This window comes from Zootoca vivipara, chromosome 13 (genome assembly GCF_965207765.1).
Source record: "Zootoca vivipara chromosome 13, rZooViv2.hap1.1, whole genome shotgun sequence".
Lineage (NCBI taxonomy): Eukaryota > Metazoa > Chordata > Lepidosauria > Squamata > Lacertidae > Zootoca > Zootoca vivipara.
In genome coordinates, this window is record NC_142596.1 from 6,850,266 (window position 1) to 6,878,084 (window position 27,819).

General features: G+C 46.1%; 1 protein-coding gene across 1 annotated transcript in view; it reads left to right on the top strand.

Annotated features, from left to right (window-relative positions):
* PRTG (protogenin) overlaps positions 1-27,819 on the top strand; it is an 81,051-nt gene that overhangs the window by 43,338 nt on the left and 9,894 nt on the right. The window contains exons 8-17 of the mRNA XM_088657136.1: positions 563-727; positions 970-1,275; positions 1,725-1,913; positions 20,349-20,444; positions 20,837-21,023; positions 22,462-22,589; positions 23,043-23,213; positions 24,052-24,237; positions 25,516-25,636; positions 26,474-26,639. Coding sequence (XP_088513262.1) covers positions 563-727; positions 970-1,275; positions 1,725-1,913; positions 20,349-20,444; positions 20,837-21,023; positions 22,462-22,589; positions 23,043-23,213; positions 24,052-24,237; positions 25,516-25,636; positions 26,474-26,639 — 1,715 coding nt within the window. The remainder of the gene's footprint in view (positions 1-562; positions 728-969; positions 1,276-1,724; positions 1,914-20,348; positions 20,445-20,836; positions 21,024-22,461; positions 22,590-23,042; positions 23,214-24,051; positions 24,238-25,515; positions 25,637-26,473; positions 26,640-27,819) is intronic.

Here is a 27,819-nt window from a genome sequence, read left to right on the forward strand (position 1 = left end):
AAAATGGGGGACCAGGGGTCCAGGCCATCTTCATTTTGATTTGGTTGGTGTTTTTAAGCAGCCACAGCAGCGCACTCACCATCCCCAGGGTCCAAAATGAGGGGGCCATAAAGCAGGAGATCCAGAGGCTGTGATGGCTCCCCTCTTGTGCCTTCCTGCTTGCTCTTCACAGTTTGTTGTGGTTTAGTTTTCTGAATTGCATTTTGGAGCTGATTCAGCACATCCACAGAGAGCTTTCCAAAGCCCCATGTTCTGTAGCAAGGCAGTTTGGTAGCATGAAACTGCTTTCACTCAGACCTCAGAAGAATCCCATTCTGGCCCAGTCTGAATATTTTTCTCAGAAATGCTCCATTTTTAGTGCTTGGGCTTACTTCCAAGTAAGAATGCCACCTTGTAGTTCAATTCTAAGCCTCATTACATACAAGGAAATCTCCCTGATTTATTCTTGCTTGGTTTAGGGTGATTTACTAGGTAAACGTCGATAAGATCACAGCCTTAAACATATAATCCTGTAGAGAGGTTTCAGGTGCATTTGTTTCTGTAAATTCTTTCTGCATTCCAGGTTTAAATAATGAAGAATATCAAGTTGTTATTGGAAACGACACAACACATTATATTATTGACGACTTGGAGCCTGCCAGCAACTACACCTTTTACATAGTGGCCTACATGCCGATGGGAGCTAGCCAAATGTCTGACCATGTGACACAGCACACCCTGGAAGATAGTAAGTTCTTGTTTAAAAAAAAATCTTTATATCCTGCCTTTTCCCTGACAGGGACTCAAGGTGCTAAACAGCTAAAAAACAGAAAAAAGCAATAATTTAAAAATAATAATGTGTGTGTGTGTGTGTGTGTGTGAGAGAGAGAGAGAGAGAGAGAGAGAGAGAGAGAGAGAGAGAGAGAGAGGATGAGGGACTTGTTATATCAGAGGGAAAATTGCTCTTCTTTCTGCTTCTCCTCCTCTTAGTACCTCTGAGAGCTCCTGAGATCAGCTTGACAAGTCAAAGCCCCACAGATATTCTCATCTCCTGGCTGCCGATTCCAGCCAAGTACCGGCGAGGACAGGTCGTCTCGTTCCGCTTGTCATTTCGACTCAGCACCGAGAGCGTCGTCCAGGTTCTGGAGCTCCCAGGCACAACCTACGAACACCTTTTAGGGGGCCTGAAGCCCGACAGCATCTATTTGGTTCGTATCTCTGCAGCAACTCGGATTGGCTGGGGAGAGGCCTCCCTGTGGACTTCTCATCACACGCCGAAAGCCACGAGTGTCAAAGGTGTGTCATCTTTTAAATTTAATATATGCCCAAATGATGGATTTTTCAACTGAAGCCACTGCAAAACATCTCTAGCAAGCTAACCTGAATTGCCCCTGGTGTTCTTTCCTTTGAAGTGTTGTCCTAGCAGCCCTGTGGCTCAACTGAAGTTTATATTTGCTGCTTCATGAACTCATTTCACCTGCATTTTATGATATGGAGCATTAGTTTTGCACAGACTTTGCACCGGCTCTGTAGGCTGTGATGCACTGGACATCCCAGGGGTTTTACAGGAAGGGAAGAGCCATGGCTCAGCGATGGTGTGTGGGAGAAACTCCCTGGCATTTCCAGGCAGGCCTGGGAGAGACATTTCCAGGCTGAGCTAGGTGGATTGATGGTCAAGCTAAGGCAGCTTCCTTGTTTTCTGCTTGTTCCTCCAATGTGAAAAATAACTCCCCTTCTTTTCCTAGCACCAAAATCTCCTGAGCTGCGTCTGGAACCCCTGAACTGCACAACGATCACAGTGAGCTGGCAACAAGATTTGGAGGACACGGCAGCTGTCCAGGGCTACAAATTGTACTACAAGGAAGAAGGCCAGCAAGAAAATGGTCCAATCCTGCTAGAGGCCAGTGACTTGACACACACCATCAGTGGCCTGGGTGAGTTTGCACACAGCTTCTGCCTTCTGTATTTCTGAAGGAGAAGCCATGCTCATTTCACAGTAGAAGTGAGGGGCAAAGCTTTTTGTTAGAGCCACTCGTGTAATCATGGGGAGATTCCCCTTTAAATGCATGTGGAGTCACTTGCCTCCCCTCAGAAGGAATGACTGGATTGAATTGTTTAAATGTGGGGCAGCTCAGAGGTTATCTAAAAGCTGGTTTTCTTCTTGCATACAGAGGGACAATTAAGAGTCGCCTGTACTGGAAGGCAACTCTTGATCTGTGAAGGTTGCTGTGCTTTATTCCTTGAAAATTCCCTATCCTGAGGTTGATTCAGCTATGTGCCTCTGCTGTCATGGGTAGTGTTTGTGGCTTTTCTCCTGCAAATGGTTATTTTAATGGTTTTATTAGCCACTTTGGATATAGTTTATGCATAAAAATGATATAAATAAATATGTTCCTGAATGTTGACGTTTACCTAGGATTTTAGGAGACCCACAGAGAAATGCCGGAAATATTCCTACAAAAAATATTTTTTTTGTTTTTATTACTTGATTTATATATCCTCCCTTATGATGCAGTTATTCCAGCAAGACAATGTACAAAATTTAATAAGTGGTGGTGATGAAGGCATGATCTGGTAGACACTGTATAGTTGGAGTTTCAAAAAACTCTTGACAAAGTCTTCGTCTTTGGCGATCACTCGTAGCTGAGTAAGATTGTCTTCCATAAACACGGTTTTAACAATGGGTCTGTAAGTGACTGTGGAGGCCAATTCTGGATCCACACGTCCTTCCACAGTGGGGACATTGGTTTCCAGGCGGGAGTTGATCACGGTGTGGATTTGCCAAGCGTGCCTTCCTCTTGGCACGTTTCTCCCTTGCGTCCTGAGATCGAGTTTCTTCAAAGCCCATAACACCTTTGTTAAAGGCTGTTCTCCAACTAGAGCGCTCGCAGGCCAGTGTTTCCACTACAGTTTTAAAGATTTGCCTTGAGACAGTCTTTAAACCTCTTTTGTTGACCACCAGCATTACGCTTTCCATTTTTAAGTTCGGAATAGAGTAGTTGCTTTGGAAGACGATCATCAGGCATCCGCACAACATGACCAGACCAAAGAAGCTGATGTTGAAGAATCATTGCTTCAAGACTGGTGATCTTTGCTTCTTCCAGTACACTGATACTTGACAAAGTACTACACCAAGGATTCATGAGTCCTCTGGTGGATTAGGAATCGGCTAAGAAACAGGAAGCAGACAGAAGGAAAAATGGACAGTTATCCTGATGAAGGGATATAGAATGTGGGGTCCTCCAAGAATTTGTATTGGGACAGGCACTTGTTATCTTATTAATCGACAGTTTAGCAATATTTTGGCCAAGCGTGCTGATGATGCCAACTTGTTTAGGGTGATGAAAATGAAAGGAGATCGCAAGGTGTTCCAAAAGGATCTTTCTGAACTGGACATGTGGCTCTCTTAGATTAAGATAGCAAATGTGATCCAGTGCAAGCAATTGTGAATTGAGGCACGTTGGAGGCGAAGCTTCATAGTAAAACAGGCTGGGATAATCATTTAAGGATAAATGTTGTCACTGCAGTTGCGGCTGCTTAGCAAATGCCCTCTAATGCAAAATGCAACTTGAGCCGGCGTAGTTGTGTTGTGACATTGGCTATGAAGTGCCTGCTCCAATACTGTGAAGTCTCTCCTGACATGCATGTGTGCTGGTCACCTAGCATGTTTCAGAAATGGTGTCACTGCTCGAAAACTTTGTCCACCGGTAGTGCTCCCTCTCCAGCTCAGCTTCTCTCAGAGCCTGGCTGTGGTTGTTAAATTGCACAACCATATGTCGCTAGTTCCTAGATCCATTTTTGTTTTGATGGCAACCTGTGAAAGGAAGAATTCATATTTGGGGTTACACTTCATGCTGTCATGTAACTGCATCTTGAAATCCAGATGATGTCACAACAGAACCAGTGATGTCATTTTAAGATTGCACTTCCCAAACAAACAACTTCCAGAAGGGCAGGCATGTTGGTCTGTAGCAGCAAGCACCAGAAAGGAACATAAAGGCCTAGCAGGATTATTAGGACAGAAACATTTGTGGACAGTCACCAGGCTCATGAAGCAATGTTCTCAAGTGGCAGGCAGGTATACCCAGGTATCTGGCTGCATGCATGTGGAGCAGCTTCAGCAAAATTACTGGGGCCTTTGATCTGGATTAACTGGTGTAAGGATTGCAGTTAAGATGCTGCTATCAGACTGTCTGCTCTGGCAGCATTCCCAGTTATTCATGTGGCAGAATTAGGAATCTCTGGGTTCTTTGTTGCTGCCCTCTGTGACATTTTCTCCCCCTCACCTCCACCACATGCTGTCAGACCAGATCTTGTCTCTGGGTGTTTGAGTCTCTCCTTTGTGCCCACTGTTTATTTTTTAACAGAATTTTTCGGTATGCTGTCTCTTTTCCACCCCACCCCCTGTGTCAGTGGGACTAATAAACGCAGCAGCCGTGCTCTGGGCTGCTCTTCTCCAAATAAATATATTGGCACACTTAGTGACATTTATGTCACAACTTTCCCCTTCCCCATACACATTTATTTTTCTGCAAGATATGCACACACATATACACCCCTGCTTCCTGCTCCAGTGTAAAATTCCACTCCTGTTGCCACTTTGTTTTCCTGCAGGAGCTGACTCTGTGGAGCGTGCCTTGCATTTTTGCCCCTAATTTCAATCCTTCTGGCTCCCCACTTTGCAGAGAAACTCCCCTGTTGTGGCACTTGGCACATGTCTTCCTCCAGCTCTTGTTTCTGTAATATTCTACAAATATTTCTCGGCTTTGGGTTTGTTTGTTGGGAAGCATCTCTGGTGTGCAGCAAAGTGTGGAAACTAAACCAAACCAGAAAGGACACACGGCACCAATTTTCATAAGTTCTTAATACATCTTCAAGCAACATTCCTGGGCTAGTGTGCAGTTTGGAGGAAGAAGGTTGTGGATGCTTTGGAGGCAGAGGACTTAGCAGGCAGCAGGAAAAGTGTTTGCCTTGCGTGCTCAGAAACAGAGTTGGGGGAGTGCTGGACATTTGGGGCTGGAGGTTATTTGAGGGTGGGATGGGAGAGAATTGGAGCTTCAAGAGGGGGCGATTAGAGGTAGAGTTTGGGAGTGGCAAAACCTGTAGTGCCTGGGGATTATGCCTTGAAATGGTTCTGAAGGTTTCCTGACCCTCCTTCTGGAGATCTTTTGGATGGTTTCTGTCTCTTCTCCCAGCCCTCTAAAAGAACTATGCTGCCTTTAAGATAATATCCTAGCAAATGCCACTGTGCTCACACAAGGCGATGAAGGAAGGGGAAGCTGGGGCTCTCTTATCACCTTACTCAAAAAAGGCAGCCTGGGCAGTGCAGAGGTCAGCCACCTCTGCCTTCCTCTGACCCTTTTGACTGTTTTCCTGGAGAACTCCAGGAATTCACTCTCTGGGTACTCGACAAGATAGGCTCTGTGTCTTGTGCTTTAACCTAACGGTGGCTGCTTCCTTTGTGTTGCAAGAATTATGCCAGTTGACTTGAGTAAATCTTCTAGTGGTGACCCTCTGCTCATCCTGGCTATTCTAGTCCCACAGATACCTCAGTTTAAGTTTTCCACCAGTTTAAGTTTCCTTAAGGCACATCCTGAAGAAAGCTTTGCAGAGGGGGAAATGGGGTATGCTTGGCTAACACACTTGCTATCTATTGTGAAAAGTAGCCCTGATAGCCAGAAATATTATATTATATTATATTATATTATATTATATTATATTAATATGATTTATAACCCCGCCCTTCTGGCTGGGTTCCCCATATCGAAAATAATAATAAAAACATCAAGCATTAAAAACCTCCCAATACAGGTGTCTTCTTAAAGTTGTGTAATTCTTTATCTCCTTGACATCTGATTGGAGGGCGCCAGTACCGAGAAGACCCTCTGCCTGGTTCCCTGTAACTTTGCTTCTCGCAGTGAGGGAACCAGCAGAAGATCCTTGGAGGAGGACCTCAGTGTCCGGGCTGAGCGATGGGGATGAAGACCCTCCTTCAGGTATACTGAAGGTATCCATCAGGCACCCCCAACCTTCGGCCCTCCAGATGTTTTGGACTACAATTCCCATCACTGGTCCACTGGTCCTGTTAGCTAGGGATCATGGGAGTTGTAGGCCCATCACAGGTTGGCGATGCCTGGTATACATCACATGGTTTGTGATGGCTTGAGATTCCAATTTGAATGAAGGAAATCCAGGTTCAAACCTCTTTTCAGCCCTGCAGCTATCTGGGTGGCCTTGGGCCAAATGTGCTTCTTTCTGTTTAACCTGAGTTGTGGCTCTGTGTTCTGGGGGAAGAAGGGCAGCCCCCCCTCAACCTTTTGCCATTTGTACCATCACGTCTGAAGTGATAGAGCAGCCTCCAGGGGAGTCTAGCTGCAAAATGTCTTTGGGAACCTGATGAATCAGCAGTTGGGGACCAACAGCAGTACCAGGGCAGTGTGACAGAGTGAGAGCAGTTTCACTCTTCCTTTGGGAAGCATCCATACAACCCTATAACAGCACTGAGAAATGGAAAGGCCCAGCAAAACAACACCCTCACCTGGAAAAGTTGTTGTGAACACTGCATTCATGGCTTTCAATGGAAAGGGTCCTCTTTCTTCTCCCCCCACCCCACCAATAGAGTGGCCTATATTTTCTGTTGGTAAGAATCTGTTTGTAAGAATCCCAGCTTGAATTAATCTCAGTGCCCCCAAGTTGTGAAAACCTGAACATGATGAATTCCCACTGTAGGGAATTTGTAGGATACGGAAGAGGTAAGGTGATATCTGTGGGACTCCCCATTTGATAGAACCCGCCCCAGTTTCTGTTGACCTCCACATTCTCTGCCCCAGGCTGGCCTGAGGTTGGGCTTTTGCAGCTAAAGTAAACGTAGACAAAGTTAAACGTCTGTCTTGCTTTTAAAGAAACACCACAGGAAATCTTTGCTCTAGAGGCAGCTAATAGTTTGTGTTGCCAAAGAAGAGAAGGACATCTTGCTGCTCTTTGGAGGAAGTTCACCATGTGTTAGTGGAGAGTTTGGCTGACCAGAATAATAAATATTGTGATCCTCTGGTTACTGCTTGCACTTGAGCAGGTATTTACTTTCTCTGATTCCATCCTTATATTAAACTTCTGTGGGAAGAGGTTTTTTCCTGTCCCAGGAAAACTAGTGAAAAGTATTGTTAAAGATAAAATGACATGGCACATAGAAGAATAAGCCTTACTGGAGCAGAGTTAGCATGGCTTCTCCAAGGGTAAATCCTGTTTCAATAGTTCCTTGAGAATGTCAGCAAGTATATCAATAGAGGTGATCCAGTTAAAATAGTGTAGTACAGCTTTCAAAAAGCTTCCAACAAGCTTTCTCACCAAAGACTCTTTAGTAAGCTTAGCAGTCATAGGAACTGGTTAAATAAAAGGAAGCAGAGTAGGGGTAAATATACTCTGAATGGAGAGATGAGTAGACACTACATGCAGGATAATTCTGTCAGTTGCTACTAGCCATGATGGCTGTGTTCCATCTGCACTGCTGGAGGTGGCATGACATGCCCCTGAATACGAGTTGTTGGGACTTGAAAACGGGGTGACTTCAGATCCTGCTTTCAGGCTTCCCATAATGGGCATTTGGTAGGACAGTGTGAGAACAGGATCTTGGACTAGATGGATCCCCTTTATCCTGCTGCTATAGGACTTCTCTTGTGTTCTCATGAGATCAACTGGCTCAAGGTTCTGGCACACAAGCCAGGCTAAGCATTGGCGCTAGTTCAGGACTTGCCAAGGTTCAGGACTTGCATTTTCTGCTTCAACTGCAGGACTGCTTAGAGCAGTGATGGGCAACCTTTTGAGCTTGGTGTGTCAAAATTCGCCAAAAAACCGAGCATAACTCGGGTGGTGTGTCACTTTGAGAGAAAAAAACATAATTTCGCGATATTTACAGTTTAAATAACAAAATGTATAATTACAATATATTACTGTATTTAATAAACAAAAAACTAATTATTTAACCAAACCAAACCAAAAACCCCTTATTTATCACAAAGTGCCCAGAGTTGTTGAGCTTTATGGGGGGAGCTGCTGACCAAAGTTTTGGAGGTTTTTTGGGGAGGTGCAAAAGTTGCTTTGCTTTTTTTTTGGGGGGGGGGAGAGAACAGAAATAAATGATGAATAATACATTCGCTGGAACTAACACACAGCACCGACATAGTCTGCCAAAGCACCAAAAAATCCAGCACAGAACGGGTTAAAAAACGAACGCAGTTATACCCAATCATAGTCTGCCAAAGTGCCAGAAAAAAGCAGCACAGAAAGGGTTAAAAAACCAATCTCTGGCTACCAGCAACAACAATAACAAAAAGAATCCGGGTTTTAACAGCGGAGACACGCTGTAGGAGGAGCGGGAGAACAAATGGGGAGGGGACAACAGCAGCGCGAATGGGCCAATGGGGCGTGTGCCAGAAGTGAGGGCTCTGCGTGTCACGTCTGACACGCGTGTCATAGGTTCGCAATCACTGGCTTAGAGCAAGTTGTCTCAAGCAGTGTGTTTGCTTCCTTACATCACATGCAACTTATCCTGGGGCGCAAGCTACTGGGATGCACCCACAGGCCAGCTCCATCCAAATGACTTCTCCTTATGCATTCCTCCCCCTTCATTGCAACAAGGCTCAGAAAGGGGAGTGTCCTGGAAGATCTCCAAATAGCTATGATGCTTGCACAGGTGCCCCACTCAGTATTTGAACAGCTAAGTTGATTACCAGCTGAACCAGTAAATCACGGAGAGCCTTGGTGGTGCCCTTTTTCAGAAGCTGGCAGGTGCCCTGAACTTTAATTAAAGCCTTGCATAAAATTTGAAGGCCAATAGTGTTAAAACAAAGAATTATTAAGAGTAGAATACTGCAGTGCATCCAGCAAGAAAACAGCCTTTCTCCACACTCTGGTGATCATAGACAAAATTGGCTTTTTCCAGAATGCATGAAAGTAAAAAAAAAAACCACCAAAACTCTGGGAAGGTGAAGATTCCCAACCATAGAAGCTCCATTCCTTCTGCCTTTCTAGGTCTGCTCACATTTTTGTGGAATGGGGTGCAAACACTCTAGTAATAGGGCGATGGGGAGGTGGAGATACAAGATTGGTGATTGTGAGTCTGCTCCTCAGTTTACATACAGTTTACATACAAGAAGACAGGCAAGGAGGCAGCAGCTTGGCTTGGAGGCAGCCCTTTTGAACAAGCAAAGCAAGGACTCATCCACACAAGCTTGTTTAATCCTTGAGGACCGGCATGTGTGAGTGAGCCCCCTTTGCAGATAAAGATCTACATGTGGGCAAATGAAAAGAGCTGTCTGGGTGAAATAGTCGATACGGTCCCACCTGTAGCTGTGCCAAATAATTGAGATTTTGTGCAAACATTTAAGTCGGGGGTGTACGAAGATAGGGGTGGTGAGGGTGGGCCGCCATCGTGGGTGCCCACCCCGCCCCCAAAACTTGTGCCCCGCCCCTGGAAAGTATGTCACGCCCCTCCGGGAGGCGCACCCCACCCCCGGAACACGCGCCACGGCCCTCCGGGAGGTGCGCCCCACCCCCAGAACGGGTGCCAGCCCCACCCCCGGTGCCAGAGCATGAAGCTCTGCCACTGATTTGAGTACATGTTTCAGTTGTCTTAAAAACAAAATGGAATAACCAAGTGTGACTTTGTTTTTTTCTTTCTTTAGCTTGGAATATGTGGCCAAACTGTTGGGGTTGACTTGGGTCTTTGGTTGTGTGGCAGCAAGCAAAACTTAGAGTCACGTTGGGGTCTCTTCCATGCAGGAATTTGTGTATATTTAATTCCATCTGCAATGGATGCAATCATGGATGTGAGGGCGATCTGGCTGCAACATCTGTCACCCCATTGATCGCCAGGGTTGATTCGGATGCAATCATGGGCAGTGGTTTGGGCACAGTATGTGAACACTCAGGCTGAAATGTTAAGCCCATGCTAGCGAGTAACTTTATTTTTTTATTTAATTTATGTTAAAATATTATACAGCGGTGCCTTGACTTACAAATTTAATCCATTCCGAAGGCACCTTCGTAGGTCAAAAAATTCATAAGTCGAAAGCGCCATTGGAAACGCGATTTCCCATAGGAATGCATTGGAAACAGAAAAATCCGTAAGTCGAAGCAACCCCATCTAAAAATTCGTAAGTTGAAAAAACCCTACCTAAAACCGCCACGGTTTCCGTTCGGATGTCGAGAAATTCGTAAGCATGCGGCCATTTGCCCCATTCGTAAGTCGAAAAATTCAGTTGTCGAGTCGTTCGTAAGTCGAGGTACCACTGTATACCACTTTTTATTTAAAAATCTCAAAGCAGTTTACAATATACTGTACAATACATTACCTCCCCAGTTAAATAACAATAAATAAGAACAATTGAAGCACCCAGTTAACACCTATTTTCAACAATTACAGCAGCCCAGAGACAAAAAGAACTCAATATCAACAGTCAGGAGGCAGCCTTGTAAAGAGAAAGGTCTTTAACTGTCTGCAACACCATGACATCTTTGCCAGTCCCATTGAATTCAGTAGACCTTGTTTCTGAGTAAGTGTGTAGGTTAGCATTACAATGTGTTTGTTAAAAGTGCATCTGTGATGCTGAAAAACCGTTCACCAAGATTTCCAAATGACCCTGTAATGAAAATTACACACTTCTAGGCTACTACTGAATTAAGCAGCAAACAATATATTGCCCCTCAGTACTTTGATTCTGGAATTATTTGCAACTCCTTGCAAGGAGGAAAAATAAAGTTGTTTTCCGTTCTCATTGAAAAGACTTATTTGCATTTGTAGTTGTAGATATGAAGGGTGTTATTCCTGGGTGTTTTTGCTTGTGAAGCCCAATAAACAGAGAATTAAACTCTGTTGCCCAGAGATAAGTCCCATCCTTTTCAGTCCTGATTTGAAAAGCAGTGGCTTTTGAAGAAGGCTTAGAGGGAACTTGGGTCCTGTTCAAGGAAATTAAATCAACATTGTCTATTAATCATACCGTGTGTCAACCCCCCCCCCAGTGAATGTGAGGGACCATTAGATGTGTGAGGTCTCTAAAGATCTGACCAAGTCAAATGGGAAGAGGGTTTCAAGAAAAGGGAAAAAAGAGGCCGCTATTAGCACATGAAAGAGAGTTTGGAGTGAAAAGGAGGAGAGAGAGAGTGTGTGCTCTATCTGGGTGTGGGTGTCTGTTTTTAACTTGGTTTGGTTAACAGAAATCACAAAAGTAAAGTCTAATGATCATTTTCAATCAAATGTTACTGCTCTCCACGCACTGATGCATAATCTCATGAAGAGTAAACATTCGGCATTTGGGGGGCTGAGGCTAAGAAGCCAGGTTCTTTAGTGCAAACCTTTGTTCCCACAACCCATAAATGTATATTCTCCCCCTATTTACCCCCTTCTTCTATTCCTAACTCCCTCACCCCTAAGGTCTCCATCCCCTTGGGGAGGCGGATAACCCATGGGTCACAGTGGAGCCAAGCCAAGAGTACCGTAGGTCGAGCCACAGTCACCTTCCCCACTGTCTTACCCCCACCCACATGTTCTTGCAATCCATGCATGCCTTTGTTTGATTCTCTTGCAACTGGCACACATTCCAGCCAGCCATTTTCTCTCTCATACACATACACACCCTCACACACGTGCACAGTATTCTGCACCATCCATTCATCACAGAAGTGCTTTCTCACACACATACCCCCCCTCTCTCACCCACTCCTCTTCCCTCCTCAGCTGCCTCCCTTTCTTGCCCCACCCATGAGGAAATTAGCCATAGCCCACTTAAACCACTGAGCCTTTGGGGCTTGCCGATCAGCGGTTCGAATCCATGCAATGGTGGTGAGCTCCTGTTGCTTTGTCCCAGCTTCTGCCAACCTAGCAGTTCAAAAGCACACCAGTGCAAGTAGGTAAATAGGTACCACTGTGGCAGGAAGGTAAACAGCGTTTCTGTGCACTCTGGTTTCCGTCACGGTGTTCCGTTGCTCCATAAACAGTTTAGTTATGCTGGTCACATGACCCAGAAAACTGTCTGTGGAGAAGCGCCAGCTCCCTCGTCCTGAAAGCAGAGATGAGTGCCACACCCCACTGTCGAATTTGACTGCACTTAACCATCCAGGGGTCTTTTACCTTTATTTATCTTTTACCTAATGGATGGCGGCACTCAGGGCGTGAATGGCCAATTGAGGGAGGAGAGATCCTTTGGTGCCACAGGTGCATCCACCCCACCAGCTTGGAGATTCCTTAGAGTGTAAGCTCCTCTGGACAGAGACCTACCTACTCCTCTTGCAGTGTGTAAAGGACCTAGCCCTATTATATGAACAAATAATTGCTTGGGGCAGCAAACATCCCCCCTGAGGCACAATCCTTAGAAATTATCCTGCAAAACCTCCTTTGCAATGAACACGAGTGTGCAAAAGCTCTCTCCTTCAGGCTTTACAATACTGTACTTGTGCAAGAGAACAATGCTGGGTTATGCTGCTTTGAGGGGTTTCCATGACCAAAGCAATGCCCCTTCCAACTCCTCATAATGCCTGAACCACCAGAACCCTTGTCATTTTGTGGGAGCTCTGTGCAAAAGATGCAGCATTGCATCTTCTTAGGAGAGTATGTGTGAGGGGCTCGGTTTCTTTGACACACTCTGAAGTTTGGTGCATGTTGCCTCTTTGCTTTCCAGTCCCTTGGCAGGGGACTGGGCAGGCAAACATGGGCATAGCCAAGATTTATTTTAGAGGGGCAGGTATGGGGAGGCAGCTGCCCCCGACTACACCCATGCAGGCAAAGTAGCCCCTGTACCAAATTGTGTGGAGGATGGGGACTCTTTAAGAGTACAATAAAATGTTGCTGTGGCCTGGAACTGGGTGTGTGCAGTGTAGCTAAAAGGGACTAAGACTGTGGGTTGCATGAGGAAGTTCCCTCCACGTTGGCAACTGCCCATAAAAACTAGGCCAGAGTAAGACTAGGATGATGTCGGGAGATTCCAGGAGCCCTATTTGTTGACAGATTTTGAGGGTGAGCTGTGAGATTATTTGGGCTCTGGGTGTGAAAGCTAGCATGGGCAATGGCCAGGCTTTTTTTTGGAATTGTTACAGGTGCCCCACCCCTGAATATTGAGCCGGGTGGGCCAATAGGTTTGACACAGTTTGCAATTTGTGTTTCTGTTTAGCTGGGTTTTCTTGGTGGAAAATACGCTGTGCATTGTCCAAGGGGAATTCCAGGGTTACATACATTCCTGTGGTGTCAGGAAGAGTGTCTTCCTTCTCTTGTCTGTGTGTTCAAAATGTACTAATGGCATTTGGGGCACTGAAGCATCCGGATGGGCTGGCTTGTAGAAATCCACATGCCACATCCTTTTTATCCTCCTAATGCAGCAAATTGCTTTATAGGTAATAGGTGAAGCATGTCCCCCCCCCTCCCCACCCCCTAGAGCAGGACTGAAACAGCAAGTGGCTTTGTAAGCTGTCTGCCTGATCTGCAGCCCAGAACGCCTGGAAGGGCCAGGCTTCTTGGCGAGAGTCTTCAGCCTGCAGATGGCTTTGCAATGAAAGCTTGTTCCTTGCTGCAGTGCAAGGGATGATAGATGGTGTTTTCATTTTGCTGCTCCAAGGGGTCAAAGTGCCATCAAGGGCTCATGACAGCCCAACAGAGAAATGTTAGTTCTGAAAGGAAATTTATTTCATAGCTCTAGGGGAAGTTTGGGGGCCCTGAATGGATTCTCTCAGTCAGTGTGTAAAAATGTATTATTGTTCATAAGATAACGCTGTGTGCCCTGTGCTTGATTGTAGGTGTTGCTGTGTGACAGCCACTAAAACCGATGCTAAAACAAATTTTGTAGCATCTTCTCATGGTTGAAAAGGCGTTTTAGAGGGAGTATCTCAGTCAGAGGATGAATGAAGAGCCCATGAATTATTTCTGCTCTTTCTTTATCTGTGGAGTCCTGGAAAGCTGGTTTCCTGGAATTCACTTAGAACATAGAATTCAAGAGTTGGAAGGTACCCCAAGGGTCATCTAGTCCAACCCCATGCAATGCAGGAATATCAGCTAAAGCATCCATGACAAGGTGGCCTTCCAACCTCTGCTTACAAACCTCCCAACAAAGAAAAGTCCACTGCCTTCCAAGGGAGACTGTTCCACTGTCAAACAGCTTTCACTTTCTGAAAGTTCTTCCTGTTTGCTGGGAATCTCCTTTCTTGTACTGTAATTTGAACCCATTGGTTCAGGTCCTACCTTCTGAAGCAAGCAGAAAACAAGCTTGCTCCATCTTCTATGTGACCACTGTTCAGATACTTGAAGGTGGCTATCATATCACCTCTCAGTCTTTTCTCCAGGCTAAACATACCTTGCTCCCTCAACCATTCCTCATCAGGCTAGGTTTCCAGACACTTTATCATCCTGGTCACCTTGGCATTTGCCTGGCTAATCTGGGGGAAGGACCTGCTTTATCCCTACTTTTCAGACAAGGCCACCGTGGGGTTCCAATGCGCCAACAGACTTGCTGAGGTCTTCTGTGAATGAAGGGCTGCTCTCTGAGCATGGCAAACTAACATGGTGCTTTGGGTGGCAAGGACATGACACTTTCCTGAGCACTTAAGAGATCCAGTGTGCTCCTTTCAGGTGGCTAGTTTGATTATCATGTGCAGTAGGGTTCTGCAGATAATTTCCTTTACCAACTTCCTGTTGGAAGTATCCTGCTGCATGATATTGCTATAGAAGCACACCTCCAGACATTTATTTATTTATTTAAATTTTTTTTTTTTTGCAAAAGGTGGGTGGGTAAAACAAGACACAATGTCTTGCCCACCCCCTTGCAGCAAGGCAGCTTCTTCAGCTATTACATGCTGATGGTGTTTTGTCACGGAAAAGTCACTCACATAACACAGGACTAAAATGTGTTTTTCCCTGATTGTGGAGACTGGCCATGAGTCCAGGGGCTCCTCCCCTCCCCCCCTCCATCCCAGAGGTGGCCTCCTTTTCTCTGTAATTCCATTTAAATGATTGTTGTCTGCGAGGTGAGTTTTAGGGGCCATCGTCTCATCTTACAAAGCAGAGCCAGTGAACTGTGCTCAATCCTTTGGGCAGCAACAAAAGGGAGGAAGGGCTCCTGGCAGCTAGAGCGAGTGCAAGGGGTCCAGATTAGAGGACGGCAATAAGAAGATGCCAGAAGCCTGCTGCAAAGTCAGATTTTTAAGGCAAACCCAAATTGCCTTTTGTCAGGCAAATCATCATTTAGAAGTGGACTCAGAACTGTGGCAGGAGCTTCCAGATGCCCAGGCAAAGCTTGTCTGCCTGTCTCTGCTTGTCATTAGCTCAGGAGCACTCTTGTTCCTTTGGTGCAGGAGCCCCTGGAGGTGGAGCAATGGCCATTAATATTATTTACTCACCCAACAATTGATGGCCCCAGGACAGGTCACATTAAAATACAACATTAAAAAGAGTTTATTAAAACACAATCACAAAAGTAAGGTGGGTCCTAAAAATATACATTTCAAAAGCCAGGGTAAAGAGGTATGTCTTCAGCATTCTCCAGAAGCTGTGCAATGAAGGTTCCAGGTGTACCTCTGTGGTGGGAGGGAGTTCCACAGCTTAGGGGCCACCACAGAGAAGGCCCTTTCCTGGGCTACCACACACACACACAAACAAACAAACAAACACACGCCTATGCCTACACCTACGCCTCTGAGGGTGGAAGAACAAAGAAGAGAGCACACTTTGCCAATCTCTGCACCCAAAAGGGACTGTAGGGAAGGAGGTGGTTTTTCAGATATTTCTGATTTGTCAGTTCAGACCTGACGTGAGCCAGTTAGTGCACACATGGCTGGCAAAGCGGCTTCAGACCATGACTTCTGATTCTGCTTGGCTGGCTGGCTGCAAACCATAGTTATCCAATTCAGACACCAACCAAACCATAGTTACGTTACCACTAGTGGTGGTTTGACATAATGTTTGGACAAAGCCAATGTGGCTTCATATTCCTGGGGCTCTACCCCACTCCTCACCCCCAATGCATGCCTTCATATATTTTAGCCCAGAACTGGGACATTTTCAGAGGCTTTTGAGCTGTGTTGCTGACCCCCAACTTCCCACCCCTGATCTAACCACCACACCTGTTCTAAGAAAGCTGCTTGCAACTTAAGCAGCACAGCTAAAATAAAAATAAAATAAAATAAACTTCTACATCAAGTGGAATTGCCATGCAGGGTCTTCATTCATATGTTTTCATCCCTCTACACACACACAAAAACACACAACACACACATCCCGATTAGCGGTGCTTCACTTGGAAATCAGGCCTTGCCGCCTCTCCCCCTCTCTCCTTTTTCCAGGATGTGGACAGTAAGAGCAGTGATGTTTTTACTGCCAGCCCGCTGGGGTGGGGGGCAGTGAGGTGATGTTTGTCCGGAGGCCCCTTCAAGGGAGCAGAGGCAAGTCACCAGAGAATTGGCGTCTTTAGATTTTGACAGATAAGCAGGAAAAGGCAGCAGCCAGCATGGACTCCTTCCATCTGGTTTCTAGCAACCTGGGGTTTTATGCAGTTACTTAGTTTGTGGAAGAGATAGCAGAGATTGGAGCCCCCCACCAGTTACCTTTCAGTTGGAGTGTAAACCACTGCGGTTGCCTGAAGGGTTAGCACAAGTCTAAATTTTTTGATTTAAGAGACCTCTTGTAACATTAGTTAGGTGTGACCTAACGGTTAGAGTGGGCTATAGCCTGGGAGACCAGGGTTCAAATCCTCACTCAGCCAGTTGACGCCCTCTTAGCCCAGTGCCTCTCAAACTTGGGTTCCCAGCTGCTGTTGGACTACAACTCCCATTATCCCTGATCACTGGTCCTGCTAGCCAAAGATGATGGGAGCTGTCCAACAGCAGCTGGGGACCCAGATTTGAGATACATTTTCTTAGCCTAAATCTACCTCACAGGGTTGTTGTGAGGATGAAATAGGGAGGGGAGAACCATGCATGCCACCTTGAGCTCCTTGGAGGTAAAGGGTGGTATGTAAATGGAAATAAATAAATGAACCAACACTGAAACTCTGCATCAATTACAATATTTACAAGCGTGTATTTGGCTTAACTAGCCAGTTTTCTTTGATCCTTCACAGAAGTGATGCATTGATGAGTTGCTTCCCTCCCCCCCCCCCCGCCTGTATCAGTGATGAGAGGAAGTAATTTTGGAGGGGCCCCCTCTCCCCTCCCCCTGCCTCCCCCTCCCCTTGCTCTGAACAGCCTCCTCAGCTCTTGCACCAAACCTGGCTGCCTCCTCCTTTATTTATGCCTTGAACTCACAACGCCTTTGCTTATTCTCGTAATCGGTTTCTGGTGTATTTACATTTCTGTGCTTCAGACGTGCATTTCTAAGGATCGGGTTTCTCTCTCTCTGGGCCGCCTGTTCCCACCCTTCCCCCCTTCCCCAATTCCCCCGGACCTCTGTTGCTTGGAGCAGACTCTGGCGAGTCCCAGATCCCATGTCAAAGGCCACGACCCAGATGTCAGAGCAGCCCTTTCTGCTGGCCTCCTCTTGAATGATTATCTGGAGTTTATTGTGTTGGAGGGGATGGGATTGGGGGCGGCCCAGTCACCCCAGCAAGGCTCTGCAGCCGGACTGCAGCTCAACAATGGAACGGGGAGTTTCACAGAAGCACAAAAGATTAAATTAAAGTTGGACATTTGGCCAGAGAGGTGTGTGCCTTAGAACGCCCCCCCCCCCTCCCGGCAACCCATAATTCTTCCTGTTTCTTGTTGAGGAACATTTCTTAAAAACCACAACAAGCTAACCTGAAAAAATTCCTGAGCGAAACTTTCATCAAGTCAGTTTGGCTGAGAATTAAGAGTAAATTGCTGACTTGAAGTCCCTGCTGCAACAAGGCCTCCAACACATTTTCTGTTGGATCTCATATTTTCAGGTCAGAAGCAATATAATGTCCAGTGGCACAGCTTAATCTGTGGTCTTTTAAAAAAAAAGACTGTTTCCCCTCCCAAGGCTTTAACAACAGCAACAACAACAACAACAACAACAACATCAACAACACACATATCCAATTTATTATGAAATGTTATCTTTGTCTTCTTGCTCACCCCCACATCCCCTTTGCTTTCTCCAACCTTCGTCTGTAATGAATGAGAGGCTTCAGGGTGGGGTGAGGGGTGGGTTCTCTGCTCTGAAAGAAGAGAAAAGCCACTCGTGCTTCTGACCTCAGATTCCTTCTTAATTTTATCTAGCCCTGACCTGTTGGCTCAGTTCTGCCGTCTTTGGAGGCTCACAAACATGTAGCAGCTGAAAGAAACAATGGCAGGGTTTTTTTGGGGGATTGCAGCATTGCACTTCTGTGACCTCCATGTAAACAGATGCTTTTTCTGCAAAACGTTTGCCAGGACACCCCCCCCCAAAAAAAAACACCCCACAAAACTTTCTGTGAGCATCCACAACAGGATCCTCTCTCCAGCCTCTGATTCAGGACCAGCAAGAGAGAATGGATCTGCCTTGTGTAAATTCCAACATAGCTAATTCTGTCTGTCTCTCTGTTTGTTTGTCTTTTGCTTCATGTATAATTGTGGGAAATGAATTCTGCCCCCTTTTTGTCCTTGCTGGCAACCAGGGAACCTTCTGTGAAACGTAGTTTTAAAGGCATGGGGGTGATTCCTGTGTGCAAAAGATTGACAAGGATTTGAACACTCCCATCCAGAAATTCTCCAATAGTTGTGCAGAGATTTGAAACCAATTCATGGGGAGGGCAAGAAACTTCTCCAGGAGGAGATCCAGTTAGTTAGGAAAGAGGCCAGAATTGCTTCTGCCACCATCCAACAGGACGTTTGTGCTCATCAGTCAAAAGTGTGGCTGGAGACACAATGTTAACCTCCAATTCACATCCCTTCCCCTTGTTGATTTTTTGGGATTGTTCTGTGGTACTGTATCAAATCTCTTCAGGCAAGGCTGCACTATTTTGTGCCTTTCGCTGCATCTTTGAGGATTAGCGAAGGAAGGAAGGAAGGAGCTGGTGCTGGATTTCATTAGAATATGACATTTGCCGCTTGCCATTTCCCCCCAGCTCTTTCCATGGGGGTTGCGGGTGCAGCCTGCAGCTTTGCCTAAACTGCGGGTGGGGAGCCTCAAGAGTGTCTTCCTCCTTCAGGGGAAAGTACTGAAGCCCCCTCTGGTGTCTTGCTGCAGAACGACATCGCCTCCAGATGCTTGTAGATCAAAGGACCCTTTTGGAGGAGGGAAGCAGACAAAGGGGGTGAAGTATAAAAGAACAGGAGGCGCACACTGCTGAAAGTGGGGGGCGTTCTTTGTCATATCCTCCTCCAAAAACACAATTTACCTCCCCTGTAAGGTATGTCAGGCTAGGAGTTGGTGACTGCCCTGAAGCAGAGCAGGAATTTGAACCTGCATCTCCCCAGGGCTTAGGCTGATGACCCAACACAAGGATGGAGAGACAGTGGCAACCCAGCCAGGTGGACGGGGAATAATAATAATAATAATAATAATAATAATAATAATAATAATAATAATAATAAATTGTTCTGGCTGGGGATGAAGGGAGTTGGAGTTCCCCACCCCTCCTCTAGCTACTCCACCAGGCTGTCCTTCACCTGATGGGTCACACCTGCTCACCCGAAAGCTTCCAAGGGCCACAGCTCAGTGGCAGAACAGCTGTCTCACATGGAGAAGGCCCCACCATCAGAGGCGGAGCTAGCTGCTCTAGCATCTGGAGTGGTGCACATGCTGTGCCCCTGGGGGTGGGGCGAGCATCCCAAGGGGGGGCGGGGCAGCAATGTAACCCCCCTCCCCAGGGATGACACCTGGGTCAGGCTGCACCTACCGCACCCGCTTCTTCCGCCAGTGCCCACCATCTGTCTCCTGCTGGCCTAGGTAAAGGCTTTCTGCCAGAAGCTCCAGAGAGCCGTCGCTTCCAGTAGGTGGGTGTAGACAACTCTGATTTGGGGGACCAAAGGATGGATACTGCGTAAGGCAGCCTTCTATGCAGCTCCTAGGGTGATAGTGAGGCCTCTCTTCCCCTTTCTGCTGGTAGCACTTGTAACAATGGGTACACAAATACTCAAATAGCACCTGTAACTTCATATGCATGAAAGCAGACATCTTCCTATGACACCGAGCCTGCCCTTAAATACAAAAGCGCAAGGAAGGAGTTGGGGCAGCCATGATGGTCATGGTGTTAGCATGCAGGGGAGCTTTTTTGGATATAGATGTGCCCCTCCCAATATGTAATCATGGAAGAGATTAAATGAAGGGCATCTTTCAGTGAGGCACCTGTGCCCTGTAGAGTTCAGTGTCTTGAGCTGTCTGAGTCCAGTGAGGAAGAATCTGAGTGTGTCTCCCTGGGTCTCAGTTGATTAATTAAATATTCTTATCTGTGCAGATCCCAGAAGGAAGTACCATGTCAGACTCCTGGCCTATAACAGTGTGGAAGAAGGCTACCAGGCAGATCAGACAGTCAGCACTCCTGGATGTGTCTGTAAGTGTTGAATTGTTTTATGGAAATCACCAGCTGTGGTTCTCTTTTATGGATATAGTGATTGCTGTCGTTTTATGCAATCCCCCTAACTGCTTTTGGTATTAGGTCAATATTGTGAAGTCTATGCCTATGGGGAAAGGGCTTGTTTAAAAATGTGTCGAGTCCGTGGTATATGTTCCAATGAACTGAGAGCTTGTTGCCCTAAATTTTGGAGTGATTATAGACTTGTTTGATTTATTAAGATTTATTAAGTGGCTGGAGGTCTTAAGCCCTTATGCTGACTGCTATGAGTCCTTGCACAAGATGGGATATTAGTCTAGTTTTCAAACTCTCCCTATCATTCCTAGCCATTTGCTACTCACATTCCTTGTTGCCTCTTCTCTTTTTCACAGCTGTCCGTGACCGAATGGTCCTGCCTCCACCACCGCCTCACCACCTTTATGCCAAAGCAAACACCTCTTCTTCCATCTACCTGCACTGGGGACGACCTGCATTCACCTCTGCACAAATCATTAACTACACTCTCCGCTGCAACCCTGTAGGGCTACAGAATGCCTCCCTGGTCCTCTACCTCCAGACGTGCGTATCATCCGTTCTGATAATTATACTTGCCCCCATTCCCTTCAGATGGTTTGTGGTCCTTTTAATTGGCATTTTTATGGAGCATCTAGGATTGCAAAGCCAGAGTCAAGCCCCCAGATCTGCTCCAGGGCAAGTTCATTTTGGGGCCTGTTTGTATTCAGTTTGTTTCTACTTGGTTAAAATGGGCTGCTCTTCCTCCTCTTCATCAGCCACAATCCTTAGGTGATACCATAAGATATAAATTCTGGGGTTTGCTACCATAAGATGGCTTTAAAGGGGGTTTAGATAAATCCATGCATAAGACGACCAGTGGCTGCTAGTCATAGTGGCTGTGTGCTCTCTCCATTTGTCAAAGGGGGACTCACAAATGGGGGTTGTGCTGCTGCTCCGGACCTCGAGGTTCTGTTTTCAGGCTTCCTCCCTGGTTGGCCACTATGGGAGCAGGATATTGGACTAGATAGGCTTTTGGCCTGATCCAGCAACCAGGCTCTTTTTAGTCAATGTGTGATTTGGAAAGTGGCCTCTTTTGCTGTAAAGGCTTTTAGCTCAGGAAAATATAACCTGGAGTTAGTTTCAGTTAACGGTTATGGAGACCCCAAGCGTTAAGGGTATAAGCTTAATCTGACATGAATTTCTCCTTTTTAAAAAGTTTCTGTAAACAACACAATATAAAATTTTGTCTTGCTTATCATGTGTATGGATGGAGGTTTAATATGGATTTTATTTGGGGGTAGTGGTCTTGATACAACAGGCTGTGGAATGTATCAATGGAATGTAAATTAAATTACAGTATATTTAATCAAAGCATTCCCCCCACAAGGGAACACTAAAAAAAAACTTTGAAAAAAATAATTAAGTACTTAGTAATGCGCTTATTGAGATATTAGAATTTTTAAGGGCAATATGTTTTCTAGACTATTTTCAGTTCTATTTCCAAAGTCTTCCTGCCTCTGACTCCATCGCATACAAACACCACATATGAGGTCACAGCGATGATGCCTTGATCTACCCACTTGGCAATGCCTAGGGAACTTAGAGACCTGCCAGTTATGTTTTTTATCAGTTAGAGAATGCCAGCCTCTTCAAGGCCATGTGATATATGGCCAGTCGTGGCACATTTCCTGGAGAGGCCATGTAGACCAGACATGTCATTGTTCATGTTGGGGCATGATCCTGTTTATGACTTCCTTGCTTGTAAGTGTTCAGGTTCTGCAATCCAGGGCAGGTGTTGCTTTTTTGATGGGCCAGAAGATGGAGTCCTTATGGAGAAGATGGAGTGTTATATTTCAGCCATCTTGTAGAAACATTAGAATACCTCTTTAAGTTTCACAGTTTCTGGGTTTTGCAGAAGGGAGCAGGGTCAGATCAGTTTGGTGGAAAACGGATCAGCCACTCCTGGTTTTAATTTTGCTTCCTCATGTTTCTGTGTTTACAGCTCAGAAACTCATATGATGGTTCAGGGACTGGAGCCAAGTACTAAGTATGAGTTTGCAGTTCGGCTACATGTGGATCAGCTCTCAAGCCCTTGGAGTCCTGTGGTCTACCACACGACGCTTCCAGAAGGTGAGGGTGACATTGTAAAGAAATGCTCATGTCATCATGCACTGGGTTACTAGCCAGCAGCCCCAGTTCTCTTTGACCAGCTGGGCAGTGGACAAGATCCCCATGCAAAGGATGTCTTTGTGTACATTTTGCCAGTGCCGATCACCTGCCATGGCATGTTTGGATGTGGGTGGATGCCAAGTGCTACAAACCTTTTGGGTATCTTGTTCCCAAGCAATGAATTTCAGGATGGTGGCTCTGGGCATCAAAGGGGGCAACAAAAATGACAATTTAAGCTGAGGGCACATTTGTGTCCATGGGAGAAGATTCCTCAGTTGGCATCTAGAAATTTACCGGTAGTTACATTGCAAGCAATTTTGGGGGATCTTCCAGTGAGTTTGGACAGTGGGGTTTCAAGGCAAGGGCCTGCTGGTTTGTTTGCCTCCCAGTAATTCTTTGCGGCTTTCCCCCCAGCACCAGCTGGTCCTCCGCTGGGAGTGAAGGCGACTCTGATAGAGGAAGACACAGCCTTGGTTTCCTGGAAGCCACCCGGTGGTCTTGGCACTGTCATATCACGTTACACAATCCTCTATGCATCAAGGAAAGCTTGGGTCGCTGGCGAGTGGCAAGTCCTGCACCGGGAAGGTAAGTGAGTGACTGTGGCAGGTGGCTGTGGAGAGGTTGTTCCCAGCTTTATCAGGGTAAATCTAAACTTGCTGTTTCTGCTAAATGCTACCAGCCCTGTTAAGCAGGGCTCGCTTCCTAGGTGATAGACTGTCTGATAGAATCCAGAGTTTCACCTTGAACTTTGTTGTAGAAGTTGCTTCCTCCACTCAGATATCAGAAGGGAGAAAAGAATGGGAGCAAGCCAGCCTCCCTTGTGTGCTTCAGCTAGGCAGCAATATTTAAACATAGCACCCACAACTCTGCTGGAAACACAGAGGATGCTCCTGGAACGAGGGCTGGTTGCTCAGCTAGATTTTTCTTCTGCCTGCCTGGTTTGTGGTAGAGGAGGAGAAGGGATGTGGGGCTGAGAAGGTACTTCTTCAAGAAGAACTATTAAGAGACTTTTGGACCATTAAGTGTTTTAGAAATGCTTTTAAATAAAGAGATTAAACATTTATGAGACTGAACATTCAGAGGACCACTCTTTTTCTAGATTCAGATTATAAACGACGGGGTCCAACTCAGCAGCATGTTTATGTAAAAAGCGAGGAATTCTTCTATTGATAAGCAGGTTGAGGCCATCATCTCTATTCTGGTCTACCCTACTACTTAGCTTTCCTGGATCAGCTCTCCGGCTGATGTTGGACTCAAAACAGCCAGTGCAGCCAGGGTTCCCAGGGATATACTCCAGCAGCAACTGGAGGGCAGCAGGGTCCAGAAAAAGTCAGATGGGCCTGTCTGGCTCTCAGGGAACATGATATGGTCAGCCATATCCCAATTCAATCTTCCTGCCTTGTTTCGTCTCCCTCCCCCATAGGAACTATAACAATGGCCTTGCTGGAGAACCTGATGGCAGGAAACATCTACCTCATTAAAATAGCTGCATCCAATGAAGTGGGGGAAGGGCCTTTCTCCAACGTGGTGGAACTTGCTGTCCTACCAAAGGAAGCATCGGAATCTAACCAAAGACCCAAACGCTTGGATTCAGCAGACGCTGACACAGGTGAGTGCCAAGAATTTGTGACACTCACCTAATCAGGTCTTAGAACATCAGGAGGACCTCTCAAAGGAGTATAAATATGAATCCTAAAATACAATTTAAAACCACAGCAATGAAAACAGTACCTCAGCTCTGGTCTCTTTTTGGCAACCTAAATGTGGTTGCCAAAAGCCTGGGAAAACAGAAAATGTTTTTGCCACATTGAATCCTTCCCCCAATGAGGGAAGGACTAGTCACAGTGTCTGTTTCTCTCCATCCCCACCTGCACATGTGATTATATATATACACATACATACTTATACATGATTCTTCTGCATGATGTGAAACAGTCTGCCTGTTTCAAGAGTCACTATAAAGTTACACTGGGGGTGGGAGGGAAATGTGTGTAGATTGTTATGTGTTAAGATTGCCTCATATTGTGAATCTACAGTTGAATGGCAAAAAAGGACAGACACCCTCTCCTCCACACACCTCAAATACTTTCCTAAGTAAAAATCACACTTGAAAGGAGCCTTAGCTGGAAAGAACAGCTATGAAGCTACTTTAAATCAAGGCTTCTGCAAATGTCAAACCTGCAGGGACAAAGAGTGGCTACTGGGGAATTCCCCCACCCCACTGACTTCAGTAAGAAATCCTTAGCGACCCACAGTTTGTACAACCAAATGTGGCACCTTGGAGGCACCTGGGTCCTCTATTTGTTTGTGGCTCTCAGAGTGGCTGACAAAAATATGTGCTAAAACACTCCCTGCAGTTGGGCTTACAATCTAAAATGACATTTTTAAAAGTTCATTTGTTTATTATTTAATTTATGCCCCCAGCTTACCATAAGAATAAAACATATGATAATATAAGAGCTAAAACACAGATTAAAACATCAGAACAGTATTGCATGATGACACACAAGGAAAAAGTGGGGAGGTGGGTTGCTCCAGCAGATGTTTGTAAAGTGACACTTGTTAGAAGGCAGTTGAGAGCAGTAATTTCTCAGTGATGGCTGTGGGGAGTGTGTAGGCCTTTTTCAAGGTCAGTGAGGGGAGGAGCCCAGGGAGGGTCCCAAGGGCCAGACAGAGAGTGCTGCATGTGGCCCCTCATCTTGCCTGGGAACTGGGTACTTGTTCATTGGGCACCTTTGTATGGAAAGCAGCCTGTTAGAGCCTGGCCCAGTTAGTTTCCTCAGGATTCCCAATGTCCGTAGTTGATGCTTCTTGTGTTTTCAATTGCAAGGGGTGCCCAGAAATTGTGCTGCAAAACTAGACCTGGATGTTGCTTTCTTCCTTGCAGCTAATTCCGGCTATTACCAGCTGGACCAGAAGTCGATGACAGGCATCATTGCAGGTGTCTGCATTGCCCTGACGTGCATCTTGATCTGCATCCTCATCCTGATCTATCGCAGCAAAGCCAGGTAAGCTTGGAGGGGGCAGCTAGGTGCTTCCAAAGTGGTACCATTGAAGCACCCACAGAAGTGAGGGTCCGGTGAGGTTGGGGGGACCTACTGAAGCACACTTCTCACTTGGAGCAATTCAGTATTGTGACACCAATGGGCTCCCAGGCTCAGGCCCTAAGTGGAATCTGTGGGAGGGGAAGTCTGAAGCCCATGACCCTTGAGACAGTACACTTACTTGCATGCTGTGGACATGCGTGCTCTTCTGCTTGGAGAAGCTTACCTGAGATGTGTCTGGATTTGCAGTACAGAACTGTTTTGCTTATATACCCCAGGTCTTAAAATTCCTGGGATCTGGAGCCAAAATATACACAAGCTGAACAGTCAAGTATGGCAGCTTTTGCCAGGCTGGCCCATTTCAGGCTGTGGTTTGGGATGGAGTGAGGATCACCTGTTCAAATGCTTAAAAACAAATAGTTTAGGGAGGAAGAAGGCAAGGGTAGAACCTTGTAGGGAGTGTTTTGGTTTTGGTTTGTATTTACTGGGGAGCTTTGTAAATATTCAAGCACATGAACACACCAAGACACCTGCAATCTAAAGTCCAGTGCCAGATGAATCCCAGAGAGTTTGGTTCCATTCATAAATCACTGCAGTTGGTTGCTATTAACAGGGTTGGGAAATCTTTGGCTCTGCAGATGTTACTGGCCTCCGAGTCCCATCATCCAGCAACATCTGGAGGGCCAAAGAATCCTCTCTCCTGATCTAACAGGATGTTGGCATGCAAGATCGAAAGGAATTTGCCTCAGCCTAGCCTGCTTGTCTTAAGTCTCACTTTCCTTCCTGCTCCACATTGAACAGGAAAACGTCAGCCCCCAAAAGCATCCATCAAGCGTCCCACCAGCACTCTCACAGCAGCATCTCTTCCATGGCTGCCAATGAGGTGGGCAAGAGCATAGAAGACCTTGCTGAGAATGAGGAATCTCTACAGCCGATGATGGTCGGAAGCAGTTTCCTGGATGCCAAGGTACAACTGCCTGCCCTTTCTGGGCTCGTGCTGCCTTCACTTCCTTTGCTTTTGGTTGTTTATTCAGAAAACTTCCACACGCAGCCCAGCCTGCCAAGGGATTTGCACCACACAGGACAGCTTGCAATAATTAGAAGCAAAACAGTCTCATAAAAGGAATGAAGCAGCACAAAAATGGAACAGGCTTGATGGATAAAAACGTTTTAAAAATGAGGGTCACATGAAAATAGTCTGCCCATGGAGACCAGTGCAGTCTGAAACAGGAAAGTTAACTAGTCACCGAAAAATTATTATTTATTGAAGTTTTATAGCACCCTTCATCCAAAGATCATAGGGAAGTTTACAACATAAAAATACAAAATGAGAACACAAAAAACCATAACAAACCATTAACACCCCTCCCACAAACACATTTAAAAGCCATAGATCTTAAGTGGGGGAGGGCAAATGGCTCTCAAGAAGTAAGGCATTACCAGGCCCATCTATAGCCTCTATGGAGTCTCGCCCCTCATCCCAACTAATTGTGTCTCAGTCACAGAGATACAGAAAAGGCTCTCTTTGGGTGTGATCAGGCTGATATAGGAGGACAGGAGGCCTCAGTTACCCTAGAGCAGGGGTCAGCAAACGTTTTCAGCAGGGGGCCAGTCCACTACCCCCCAGACCTTGTGGGGGGGTGGACTATATTTTGAAAAAATAATAAACGAATCCTATGCCCCACGCCTATGCGCCATGCGGGTGGCGCTGTGGGTTAAACCACAGAGCCTAGGGCTTGCCGATCAGAAGATCGGCAGTTCGAATCCCTGCGACGGAGTGACCTCCCATTGCTCGGTCCCAGCTCCTGCAGTTCGAAAGCATATCAAAGTGCAAGTAGATAAATAGGTACCGCTACAGCAGGAAGGTAAACAGCGTTTCCATGCGCTGCTCTGGTTCGCTGGAAGCAGCTTAGTCATGCTGGCCACATGATCCGAAAGCTGTACGCCGGCTCCCTCGGCCAATAACGCAAGATGAGTGCCGCAACGCCAGAGTCGGTCATGACTGGACCTATGGTCAGGGGTCCCTTTACCTTTACGCCCCACAAATAACCCAGAGATGCATCTGTATATATAAAAATGTAAAAGGTGCATGTAGGTGACACAGCACCTTTCTCAGAAACCGCTTGACCGATTTCATTCAAATTTGG